This window comes from Cucurbita pepo, unplaced genomic scaffold, assembly GCF_002806865.2.
Source record: "Cucurbita pepo subsp. pepo cultivar mu-cu-16 unplaced genomic scaffold, ASM280686v2 Cp4.1_scaffold000188, whole genome shotgun sequence".
Lineage (NCBI taxonomy): Eukaryota > Viridiplantae > Streptophyta > Magnoliopsida > Cucurbitales > Cucurbitaceae > Cucurbita > Cucurbita pepo.
In genome coordinates, this window is record NW_019646455.1 from 47,086 (window position 1) to 61,174 (window position 14,089).

Sequence of the window (14,089 nt, forward strand, 5' to 3'; positions counted from 1 at the left end):
AATCTCATAAAACTAAAATATCAAACATTTATAAGTCACAATGCATCACTAACCTTAGTTATAAACGTTAAATATTCTTAATCTTTCTAAAAGTAGGATAGGATATGGTAGTATTAAGTTGTAACCTTATTTTCGGGATGGTTAGATCACCAAAAAATTGTCAACCAAAAAACTGAACAGAATTTTTGGTTTTCCGATTTTCCAAAAATTCAAAGAAAAAGAAAACTCTAGCCTATGATTGAGTTTGGTAATCCGAGTTGGTTGGGTTATTAGATCATAGGAACACCGCTAACTTATAATGAACACTAACCATCTTATAAAAATAAAATAAACAAAAACTGTGATTGATACCAATGTCTATGGTTACATACTTCAAATATTTCAATTATATAATGATGTAGATGTATTAGGGGGGGAGGGGTGTTAATTGTATTGAAATTTGTCATCTACCATACCCAGAATTCCTGTCGAAGACATTGATTTCCATTTCCATAGTTTCTCAGTGATATCTCCTCCCCTGCATGTTTAACATCCAGAACAATTAAACCATGTCATAAGAAAATTTTCGAGTTTATAGTATCCGGAAAGTTCTTTATTCCTGTCATGCAAGCAACTGATAAAAAAGTACTGCTTCAATGTCAATTGGGATAATTAATATTAGACATTAATAATCAACATTCAAATACTTCCAAGATTTCGAGACTCAAAGAAACTATAAATATACAAAGACTTACCAGATTAAAACTTGTCAATCTCAACAATACCATACATTATCTATAAGCTTTGGAATTATGTTTTGTTCCATAAGGTATTGTTTTGTTCGCCAAAATTTACAGAAAAGGTTCCCACAATATTTATCAGAATGATTATCTTACAAATTGCAAGATGATATGTTAATCTGGCGTTTTGATGTGGTTGGTTTGTGGAGAAAGTTCGTATCAGAGCAATATGTTTGAATAACTAGGGGAAGATTGTGAGATCGCACGTCAATTGGGGAGGAGAACAAAGCATTTTTTATAAGGGTGTGAAACCCTCTTGCTAACAAACGTGTTTTAAAAACTTTGAGGGGAAGTTTGAGAGGGTAAGCCTAAAGAGGACAATATCTGTTAGCGGTGGACTTGAGCTGTTACAAATGGTATCAAAGCCAGACATTGGGCGATGTGCCAGCGAGGAGGCTAAGCCCCGAAGAGGGTGGACTCAAGGCGGTGTGCTAGCAAGGACGCTAGACCCAGAAAGGAGTAGATTGTGAGATCCCAAATCGGTTAGGAAGGAGAACGAAGCATTCTTTACAAGGGTGTGGAAACATCTCCCTAGCAGACGCGTTTTAAAAATCTTGAGGGGAATCTCGAAAAGGAATACTCAAAGAAGACAATATCTGCTTGCTCCAGTTGTATCATACACATGTTTGTTGTATATTATAAGATAATGGTTAAGCAATTACCTTTATTATTCTTCAGGAATGTCTAGTATAAATGTTTGTTAGATTTAATGCTTCTATCTAGGTGTCAGATAGATAGGAGTCCGCTTTCAATACCAAAAACCAGGACTCTTACACGACATCCCATGAATCATAATGTTATATATGGAAAGGTAAAAGTCTAGGTCTACTACCAAGCAAGAAACTGAAGACCCTAACTTGGTGTTGTGTATGGTACTCATACTAGAATTACAACTTTCACATTAATGAGCTGATTCTGATATGATACACCCTACAAATGTAAGTTGTGTGCTTAAAGTGTCTACTCGAAATGCATTCTCTCATCAACTGCATACCATTCATCAGAACTTGAATTTGAAATTACTTGAGAAAATTGATTTTGATGCATCCTAGGTATTGATTTGTTTTTTCTTTTAATTCTCTATGCATGCAAGTTTAGATAAACTTTTCAATCAAGGTATAGAGTCTCACCACTGTTATTGCTTAACCTTCAGGGAATTTTCAATGCGTTGAACGAGTTCACCAGCAGCCAAAGCTCCTTCCTGCATATAGATAATCCGCATGCATGTTTAAAATAAACAATAAATAATCTAAGCACAAGAAACTGAAAGCCCGTTACTGACATTTCAACCGGAATGTCTAAAAAAGTTACAAGATTGTTTATGGCATCTCACTAAAACCAAAAGAAAAGGTGAAAGAGTTGTAGTCTAAAGAGTTGTAGTCTAGATAGAAAGAGGATGTACTTGTAAGCCAAGTTACTAATTTATGGATTTATGGAATAGTTTAAGAGAATTGTGAACAAGTTTTGTCCTTTTAATTCGGAAGAAAGATTGTTAATGTTTCTTAACTTGGGGAAAAAGTTTAGGACACTAGTCAGTGCTTTCTCTGCTATAAATATTCCTAAGATATATACTCTTTTCACAACTACAACAAACAAAATTGAAAAGCCAAGTGCTGAAGGTCTTTTTGTTCCAAAAGATCTCTCCTCCAAGTTTTTCCTTCACTTCTTTTCCTTGTTTCGACATATTTTGATCGTGGGTCAAATTCACCCCGGCTTGATCAAATTGAAAATATGGGCATACCTTTTAACTCTTTGAAACTAAACTGGGTGCATGAATTGAGGAAAGATACGGTGGATAATGGTTTCAGAGAAATAAAGGATAGAACATAGTAGAAACTTCGAGTGTAATTACAGGATTTCTTGGAAAAACTTCCCGTTTTCGTTCAAATTCAGAAAGAAAAAAGATGCAATTGAACAAAGATTCTGAAACATATATATGTGATTTCTTGACGCATATAGAGTTAGTTGTACATTCAATATCTCTCCAAATGACTAGAAATAGGACAAAGCATTCACTTACGAATCGGTCAAGGGGTTTTCCATCTTTGAAGAGGATAAACGTAGGTAATGCCTCTATTTTGTATTTATCAGCGATGACAGGATATTTCTCAGTGTCAATCTTGACCACCTGGACTGTGTCACTCAGCGCATCACTAACTTTTTCAAGAATTGGAACCATGAATTGACAAGGACCACACCTGCAAACGAGGAGCTATGGATATAAACCAAGAGACATCAATCATACAATATACTTCAATGAAGATATGAAGAAAATGTTGAAATTATCAAAAGATATTTCAATTCATGTGACACTAGTTCATATCAGCTATGTTTACCCATCATTTAAAAACTACCTTTTTGAATAAGAAAATTATCTGTTCTACAATTCAACCCCTGTTCTCCTCAGCAGCCAAGCACTAACTTGCTAACTGAATCATATTCACTAGGTAAATTGCTCAGGAGAAACAACGGCTTATTTTGTAATTATATATTAAAAACATGATTCCCATAAATTAATATTATCGGTTAGGAACCACAACTCTCACAATGGTATGATATTGTCCACTTTGAGAATAAGCTCTCATGGCATTGCTTTGGGCTTTCCCAAAAGGCCTCATAGCAATAGAGATGTATTCCTTACTAAAAAAATCCATAATCATTCCATAAATTAACGTGGGGTGGAATCATCCACAAGTGAAGTGGGGTGAGATATAAAGCCATGCCTGCAATGCTCTTGTAGAAAGAGTAGCTTGAAAATAGGTGTGTGCATGTGAGTGAGATAAAGAGACCAACCAGGTTGCATAGAAGTCGACTAACACGGGCTTGTCAGAGTTGGCCAATAAATCATCAAAGGAAGAAAATGTTTGGTTCTTGGCTTTGACCTACAGAAGTTAATTTGTACAAACAAATCCCATCGTTATTCATTACAGCAGTTTGAACACAAATTGTCATCCATATTTAAACAAGCAACTTGAGAATCGGGAAAAATATTAATGCAGCTTTTAAGAGCAAGAAGAAGGGGATCTCTACAAAAAGGGAAATGCAATCCTTCTAATTACTCTGACTACTTAAGAACTTAATTTTTCTTATAAAACTAAAACTAATTGAACCAGATAGATTATAGTTTCTTCTTAGGTAGACGAACAATGTAGTTTCTAGTTCTACGTAAAACAGAAGCAAACACGGATACAATCAAAAATCGAATTAAAGGAACACCAGAAGTATAAGAAAAACAATTACATCACATAAACTTCGTTCACCAGAATTAGGCACAAAAATTAACGATAAGTCTCTGAAGGTTAGATGCGAAACAAAAGCAACAATAAGAACAAAAGGAAAGTCCAAGGATTCCAAATTCTTTATCAGGTTCCTCCATAAAAACAATACACAGATCTAAGGAAATAGATTGTTACCACAGGGAAGATTCGAGACCGCGACTGAGCAGAAATCCCACAGTTTCCAAGTCGAACACATCGAAGCTGAACCGGTAGCTGTAGAGACGAGGAGGAAAACAACCTAGATGAAGATGAATCATTCACGGCGAAGCGATTGGAGCGCTCTGAGGTGAGGAGAGGATAAGGTGATGTTGAAATGGAGGCCGCCATGTGAAGCTCTGTGTGCTCGCTCCTACAATGTCGATAGAGGAATTTTGTCGTCTGTTTTGGCTATACGGAGAAGCCAAAGGGAAGCGGAAAAATATAGTTAAATTCATCTTTTGAATCAACGAGAAAAATATAAAATATAAAATTAAAATATATATAAAAAGGAAAAAGAAATACAATNAATGCTCTTGTAGAAAGAGTAGCTTGAAAATAGGTGTGTGCATGTGAGTGAGATAAAGAGACCAACCAGGTTGCATAGAAGTCGACTAACACGGGCTTGTCAGAGTTGGCCAATAAATCATCAAAGGAAGAAAATGTTTGGTTCTTGGCTTTGACCTACAGAAGTTAATTTGTACAAACAAATCCCATCGTTATTCATTACAGCAGTTTGAACACAAATTGTCATCCATATTTAAACAAGCAACTTGAGAATCGGGAAAAATATTAATGCAGCTTTTAAGAGCAAGAAGAAGGGGATCTCTACAAAAAGGGAAATGCAATCCTTCTAATTACTCTGACTACTTAAGAACTTAATTTTTCTTATAAAACTAAAACTAATTGAACCAGATAGATTATAGTTTCTTCTTAGGTAGACGAACAATGTAGTTTCTAGTTCTACGTAAAACAGAAGCAAACACGGATACAATCAAAAATCGAATTAAAGGAACACCAGAAGTATAAGAAAAACAATTACATCACATAAACTTCGTTCACCAGAATTAGGCACAAAAATTAACGATAAGTCTCTGAAGGTTAGATGCGAAACAAAAGCAACAATAAGAACAAAAGGAAAGTCCAAGGATTCCAAATTCTTTATCAGGTTCCTCCATAAAAACAATACACAGATCTAAGGAAATAGATTGTTACCACAGGGAAGATTCGAGACCGCGACTGAGCAGAAATCCCACAGTTTCCAAGTCGAACACATCGAAGCTGAACCGGTAGCTGTAGAGACGAGGAGGAAAACAACCTAGATGAAGATGAATCATTCACGGCGAAGCGATTGGAGCGCTCTGAGGTGAGGAGAGGATAAGGTGATGTTGAAATGGAGGCCGCCATGTGAAGCTCTGTGTGCTCGCTCCTACAATGTCGATAGAGGAATTTTGTCGTCTGTTTTGGCTATACGGAGAAGCCAAAGGGAAGCGGAAAAATATAGTTAAATTCATCTTTTGAATCAACGAGAAAAATATAAAATATAAAATTAAAATATATATAAAAAGGAAAAAGAAATACAATCACATGCCATCACCGTGAGACCTATCCTTTCATAATAATCGTGGCATTGAACTTTTTTTTTCGAGTCGGGGCAAAGTTGGATGTGTAATACTTCTTGACACATGACCTATACATGCGCACATAGACCCACTAATCGAGCTCGTATATGTACCATTTGGGTATGCCCCTTTGGCGAGCGTACACGCACGCAGCTGGAAGCTACAGAGAGAAAGGAGTCCGTATAATATCATAACGTACATACTATCGTAATATAGCATCCTATCTCCATGCACATAAAACACAAAATGCATGAGATACCATAGTATCAAATCATGACACATAATTACGATGCAAGTCATGCTTCCATTCTTTTCAATGACAACATGCATTAAAAAATGTTCTCAAGACTTGTTGTCAATATCAATCGAAATCGAATTGTGCAAAGAGCACACAATTGATAAATTAAAGATAACAAATTTTTTTTTTTTTTTTTTTTTTGTTCATATCTCTTAGTTGACCCATTGGATATCAAGACTACCAGATAAGAAAATAACCAGAAGTATATGAGATGTTTAAGTTAATTGAAGCTAAATATAGATAATTATTTAATAAAAATAATCTTATAACTTCTAAGTAGTTCAATAACTATGAATTACTTTAAAATATTAAAGTGTAAAATTATTGCGTTTTACGTAAAATAATAATCGGATTTTTATTGGATAAGGTTATTGTAACGATCTGAAATTTTCTACTTAATTTATGATGATGATTACTATATACATATCATCAATATTGAATACAAAAATACTTCATTTAAACTTTCATAAAATGTCCCCTTCATCTTAAAACATCTTAAAACATAGCCATGGACTTACATGTTTTGAAACACCTTTCAAAACGACACAACAAAAGACTAAATAAAATAAACAAACGTTTAAATTAAAACATCCTATTCTAGCCTAAGTCTAAGAAAATAAATATGACTAACCTATGTATGTGTCATGGTCTCGAGTTGCGATGTCGTTGTCAGTCGTACATGAATGTCTTGCCTTAACCTGAAATAGAGGTAGCACGTGACTTGAGTATTTAAAGAAATACTCAATAATTGGCCGCACTATAGGGGTTAAATGCAAGAACATGCGAATGCAATGACACGACCTATCATATCAGTCTATTTTCCTATGGCACTATCCTAACGGGCAGGTTGGATGTGTACCATATACTCTACACACAGCCCATACGTGCGAGTATGGGCTCACCAGTCAGTTCGCACACTGCTGAGCCCCTTTTCTTGTCGGGCGAGCCTGCTCTGGTACCTCTTTATGCTGGACACCCATTAGAATTAGTAATCGTCACGGCAGCATTATGTAAAACATAATGATACTTCACCTGCCTAGTGGTGTACGAGTTCGTACCCTCATAATGGAATAGGGGTATCCCTCAATGCATGAGCACATATAATACATGAGGTCCGAATATTTTATTATTTTCAACATTATTACATATAACCCGCTATCGTTTTTCATTCATATCATATCATTTCTCATTATTCAGTTTTCATATCATATATGATTCTAACGGGGTTATATTTTATGTCATTTATTGTGATTTCATGTCATCCATATCATGTTGTATACACACAATCTAAGAGACATAGCATAACGTTTCATATTTTTAACATAACATTTCATCATATACATATCATACCATAACATATCGCATCACAATATATCATATCATAAACATGTCAATTTATCACGTGTCTCGTATCATAACATATTTCATATCATTTTCATATCATATCACTATATATATATCCGTCATTCACATGTCGTATCATAATCATATCATATCGTAAACACTTCGTGGTCATATCGTTCCCCAACTTATCATAGCCTTAACGTTCTTATGCATATTATAGTCATATCGTTACATGAACGTACCTTAGTTATATCGTTACTGGAACGTAACCTAACGCTATCGTTCTATCAATTTATCATAATCTTATCCCTTTCTACCAATAACCTTATCGCATTCTTTCATAAATCGATCGTGACCATATCGTTTTTATCAATCTTTTCATATCCATAGCACTTCGATACATAATCTAACTTTAACGTTTCATGAACATATCTTACTCCTATCATTACATTACGTTTCTTGCATTCTTTTCGTATCCTATCTCAAACATATCATTGAATACATTGTACTGTAACTATTATCATACAATTCACCAATTATAACATATACATAACATATCATAAGCATATCGATCCACAAATAATTCACATATATCAATATATATGACACGTGCAGAACCACGTGGCACGTGTGAACATCAAATATAATCATGTCAATAATAAGACCAATTACTTGATTAGATTAGGCTAGTGTCACCAATTTGTCATTAATGAATTTCGATTTTGTCCTTTTCATTCAAGTCAACTGATGTAACCCATGACATCAATTTCAAGTTAAATTCTCTATATGTATTTAGAAAGTCTTAGTTATATGTATTTATTATAATATTATTTTAATCTGAACCATTTAAAACTGTTTAACACTTTCCAAATATCTTTGCTTGTTTAATATTTTTTTTTAATTATGTTAAAATCTCTCTCTAGATAGGGGAACATAATTGAAAGAGAAGAATAAAAAAAAATGTAACAACAGAAACCCACCCCACCAGGATTGTCTTTTCTGTGTTTTCTTTTTAGGTTTCCTTAAGGTTTTTAAATCGAGTCTTCTAAGGAAAGGTTTTCACACCTTTACAAAGGGTGTTTCGTTCTCCTCCCCAACTAATGTAGAATTGTGGGATCTCACAATCCACCCCCTTTAGGACCCAACGTTCTGGCTGGCACTCATTCCTTTGTCCAATCAATGTTAGACCCCCATCAAATCTATCCTCTTCGGGGCCAACGTTCTTTCAGGCACACCGCCTCGTGTCTACCCCCTTTCGGAGAAACAACCTCCTCGCTGACACATCATCCAGCGTCTGGCTCTGATACCAACTGGAACGACCCTAAATTTCTACATACTCAGAGTTGCTACTAACGTCTCATGCTCATCTCTTAAATGCGGAATATAACTCTTCAATGCTCATCCTAAATAGCGGAAAATTTGAAAACCTTCTGAACACTTCAAATTGATTGAAAACACTGTCGAACTTACGTGTTTCAAAACATAACGCTGAAATTAAAACTAAAATAAAAACAAATACATATGAAATAATTTAAATAAAGAAATGAAAACATCCTATACTAACCTAAGACTAGAAATTTAAATATGCAACTACCCTATGCACGCGCCACTGTCTCTGTGTACAATGTCGCCGTCAACCGTACATGGGCGCCTGCCTGTATCTCAAAAATAATATGGCATACGGCCTTAGTATTTCGAAGAAATACTCAGTAAGTGACCCCACTATAGGGTCATGCTAATGCAATCATGATTTAGGGACCTATCTCTATCTCATGTAGGGGTGGCCTCCAGTTTCAGGTCGAACGTATTGTTGGTTGTAGTGGTTAGAATAATGGCCCCCATGCGGCATATTTGGCAGCGAGCTGGTCGACGATCCTGACATGAGCGGGCTCGTCCTCGGTTGGAAGAGTTGTTTTTGTGGGAATGAGAACGACATCGCTGGTTGCTAAAGGAAGTAAGGTGACTTACATGGGTGCGACAACGATTAGTGGTTGTGAACGAGTTAGAAGACTAAAGGGGGGCGTTGGAATAACTCAAAACTTTCAGCTTTAGAGACTAAATCTGCAAAACAGAGGAGAGGGGTGAGAGCCATTTGAGTAGTAGAAAAAGTTGAAAAATCAGTGTCGAGTCCACGAAGGAACTAGTGCACTTTATCAATGTTCTCAACGGGTTTGCCAATGGCATGAAGTTGGTCACAAATTGTTTTGAAAGTTTGGGCATACTCAACAACAGATTTGATGCCACGTTTCATCAGCTACAAGTCATCCTTGAGTCTCAGTTCACGAGCTTTCGAATGATGGTTGAACGTATCTTCCAACGCGAGCCAAACGTCACATGCAATGGAGAGACCAACGACGACAGCAATGGCTTCCTTGGTGAGAGAGGATAGTAGGAGACAAAGAAGCCATTGATCAGCTACTTTCCACACCAAATATTTGGTATTGAGTGTTGATGAGGTTTCTGGTTCAAAGTGAAGTGGTGGAACCCTAGTTCCATCAACATAACCCAGCATATCTGGACTCTCAAGGAGAGGGAGAAGTTGGCTTTTCCAAAGAAGGTAATTGGAGGAAGAAAGTTTGATGGTGATCATATGGATTAGAGTGTTGAAAGGAAGAAGATGATAACATGATTCGAAAGCCATAGAGAAGAAAGAATCAGGGTTGTTAAACCGAAGGAGCTTTGATACCCTGAGAATATTTGCTAAAACCACCCACCTAAATGGTGGTGAAAGTTCTCTATTTATAATCATGTACATAATAGAGAACTATGGTAAATTACCAATAATATGGAACGAATAATAAATGGATATAAGATATTTTGTTATAATAAAAGGACAAATATAATACCTATGGTAAGTCATAATGGAAGAAAAATATCTAGATATTTGCGTATAATAAACAGTCAAATATGATACATATGATAAACCATAATTCAAAACTAAATATCCTTAACAAGGACTACATATCCAATTTTTGTAGGCGATAGGACACCTCTATGATGGTTTAAATGATAGGTCTCTAATCATGATTGAATGTGTTTGCATTCACTGACCCCAGTAGTGGGGTCACTTACTGAGTATTTCTTAAAACACTCAAGTCATGTGCTACTTTTATGTTTCAAGCAAAGGCCAGGCACCCCTATACAATTGACGGCAGCATCACGATTAAAGACCATGACACATGCATAGGGTAGTTAGATGTAATTTCGCAGATCATATGTTAGTATTAAGCATTACTATTTTATTTTTTTTTTCATTTACTTATATTTATTTTTAATATTTTCCATGTCATGTTTTAAGATATTTTCTCAAACATGTAAGTCCATGATTTTGTTTTATGAAGATGTTTTAATGAATATTTATGCATAAGAGTTATGTCATGCATAGGTAGCAACTTTAAGTTAGTAGAAAACTAGAATCATTACACTTTGATATATGTAAAATGACCAAACTTACCCTTGTAGTAACATGTTGTTGGTTTATGACCCATATGACCTCTCAATAACATAAAATTTTATAAAAGACCTTATTTCATGTTTCTCGACGAATATGCAATGTTTTGGAAACATGTTTTTTTTTTTTTTTTAAACCTTGAGACGAAGTACCTAATGAATTCCAATGGATTTAGAGATTTAATATAATTTTCAGGGTATAGATTTTGCTTTGTTAAGCTTATGAGAATGATATGTTGGCATAAATATAATTTATGCTTACTTTAGAGCCATGAACTTTAAGTTACACTAAATGAATACCGAGCGTTACAAGACTTTATACGAGGCCGTAGTGTTAGTACACGAATTTAAGTGTCAAGATGCTACTCTAAAGCCATGAACTAAGTTAAATGAGTTCACCACACGCCCAAGCTCTAAAGTTACCTGGATCCCTTAAAATTTTGAAATATACCTCAACCCATGTCCTATATGACCTTGACCTCCCACCACGAGGTGCATCACGATTCTATGTTTTACTCATCGAATCTTCTAGCGAAAGATCTAAAGGTTAAACTCTTTTTTATGAAAAAAAAAATGGTGATCTATATTCAATTCAATAAATTAATAGATTAGGTTGAGTTGAGCTTGATCGGGCTTAATGTTTGAACGTTTGATGTTTTTTGTTTTTTCAAAATTGATGTTGAATCACCAAACTACTCAAAAAGTATTACATTCCAGAGAGAGAAAAGATGTAAGAGATAAAATATTAGAGAGAAAAGATGTAAGAGATAAAATATTAGAGAGAAAAAAGTTGTGAGAGAGACAAAAATACAAGGGAGAGCCAAAAAAAAAAAAAATGGAGAATATAAGTATAATCGACCTAAATTTTCACTTACCTAGAGTCGCTATTGTCATCATCATCTAAACTCGTATGCAGAATTAAACATTAAAAATTTCATCATAAAACATAACTTTCATCTTAAAACACAACTATGGACATACGTGTTTTGAAAACACATTTAAAACGGCACGACAAAAGACTAAAGAAAATAAGTAAACCTTTAAATTAAAAACGTCTAAGAAAATAAATGCAACTACCCTATGCATGTGCCATGGTCTTAAGTTGTGATATCGTCGTCAGCCGTACAAGAACGCCTAGCCTTTACCTGAAAAGAAGTAGCACATGGCTTGAGTATTTTATGAAATACTCAGTAAATGACCCCACTATTGGGATCAGGGAATGTAAACACATGCAAATCATGATCCAAGGACCTATCATTTAAAACCATCATAGGAGTGGCCTCCAATCTCGGACAAATTGGATGTGTAGTACTTCCCTACACACGACCCACACGTGCGAGTGTGAATCCCTAGGGGGCTCACACACCCCCTAGACCCTCTTTGGTCAAGTTAAGTTGTAGCGACGTCTGGAGGTCAACGGAACCCGATAGTGCCATGCTCCCCATGAACACCCTCAACATCATATTGTGCATGTCCGCCCTCATCATCATAAATGGGGAAGTATCCCAATGCATATGAACACACAAAATGCATGAGGTTCGTATAGTTTTCATCTTTAAATCATCTTTAAGACACAACCCTATACACCGTTCACACATTATTTTAAGTAACATGCACGCATTGGCCTTCATACATTCATCATCATTCGTTTAACTAGGGTTGTGTCTTTAAAAACTTGTCTTCATAATGCACGTGACATTTAATACATGCACAACATTTTAATATAGAATATCGTCATATGAAGTCATTTCATTATCATACGTCTCGCATCATCTTATTATTATGCATCTTCATCATCATATCGACATCATATATATCATAACATCATCATATAACATCATACGTCTCGCATCATCTTATTGTTTTAAATGACAGTATTGTGTACTTTCTTGCCTTTTGATATTTAATCTTATTTTTAATTTTCTTTTTGTTTGCATGTATTATGCTTTATCTTTTAATTTTTCTTGCCTTTTGATATTTAATCTTATCTTCCATTTTCTTTGCACGTCGTAAGACCCTCGAGAAATAGAAAAAATAAAAATAAAAATAAAATAAAATAAAGACAACAGAGAGAAAAAGGGTGTGAGAAGAGAAAGGAGTGGTCGCTCGTGGTGTTGGCATTTTGGCCGTTGATCTCACTTTAATTAATTTCAATCAATTAATTGATGTTTTGATGATAACAAACCTATTTTTAATTATTAACTATTTTTCAGTATTTTGAACTGTCCACGGTATAAGGTCGGGAATAACGATTTCAACGATTTTTCAATTACTCAAATCAGAGCTAAAACGAAGAAATTACAGTCGAGACAACATACCCGATGTGATGATGTGGCAGCAAAATCAAAATGATGGACAAATCAAAATATATCAAAGTATGACATTTATAATTTTGGGAGAGTAACAAATGGTGGAGTTTTTCTTATTATTATATTTTTAAATAAAATTATTTTTACAAAATATAAATTTGAATCTAACCGTTACTCACATCGATTTTTATTATTACTATATTATATTATTATATTATTATATTTTAAAATTTTGGTAGTTACTCACATCATTTTTATTATTATTATATTATTATATTTATAATAAATTTTGAATTTTCATTTGACCGTTACCTACATAACTTTTTATTATTATTATATTAAAAATTTGAAATAAATGAATTTGGAAAATTTTCTTATTTATTTACTTTTAATCTCCACCTTCCGTTATTCCTAACACAATCCAATGGTCAATATTCAATCCTACATTTTGCCACTTTTCTCCTCCATATAAACTCATCTTCCCCCACATTTTAAAACACACAACTTACATACATTCTCCCATCCTCATTTGTTTAAAGTCTCCATTGTTTGTTGCTCTCTCCAAACTTACAAATTTATTTCTCTTCATCTTATTCTTGAGAGGGATTATTATTGTATTGTGAGGAAATAGTTGTGAGTGTTCCAAATTGTAAATCTACTCTTTGAGAGAGTTGTGGTGTGTTACTATCAAACTCAAATATTTGTATCGGTTTGATTCTGCACCGTGGAAAGGATTGAGTTTGCTCTTGAACTCGTAAAAAGAGCGGTGTAGCGGTTTGGCTCTGATCCATGGAAAGAGTCGAGAAAGTTCTTTATTCAAATTCCCAAGAGGTGCTTGGGGAGTGGAGCATGTCGAGTTTGACCGAACCACTATAAAACTACGGTGTCATTTTCTCTAACTCTTTCCTATTTAATTTCAAAATTATTATTGTGAGTTATTGCATGTTCTACTTGATTATTGTTTTGACTTGAATTACTTTGTTAGAGTAATTATCATCTTCTACTTATTTGTAAAAAGTTTCATCATTAGACA

At 34.6% G+C, this 14,089-nt stretch overlaps 1 protein-coding gene across 2 annotated transcripts; it reads right to left on the minus strand.

Moving 5' to 3' along the window:
• Window positions 1-298: 298 nt before the first annotated feature.
• Window positions 299-5,513, minus strand: LOC111784322 (thioredoxin-like protein slr0233). 2 transcript variants are annotated; one of them, XM_023665060.1, is made up of 5 exons: window positions 5,249-5,513; window positions 4,629-4,717; window positions 2,800-2,977; window positions 1,910-1,980; window positions 299-517 (listed from the first exon to the last, which is right to left on the minus strand). In XM_023665060.1, the coding sequence occupies exons 1-4, from the start codon at window positions 5,438-5,440 to the stop codon at window positions 1,915-1,917; spliced, it is 525 nt and encodes a 174-aa protein (XP_023520828.1). In that variant the 5' UTR covers window positions 5,441-5,513; the 3' UTR covers window positions 299-517; window positions 1,910-1,914. The 2 variants fall into 2 exon arrangements, with proteins under 2 accessions (XP_023520828.1, XP_023520827.1); XM_023665059.1 differs by lacking the exons at window positions 4,629-4,717; window positions 5,249-5,513 and adding exons at window positions 3,573-3,661; window positions 4,193-4,457 and having other exon boundaries at window positions 315-517.
• Window positions 5,514-14,089: the final 8,576 nt, after the last annotated feature.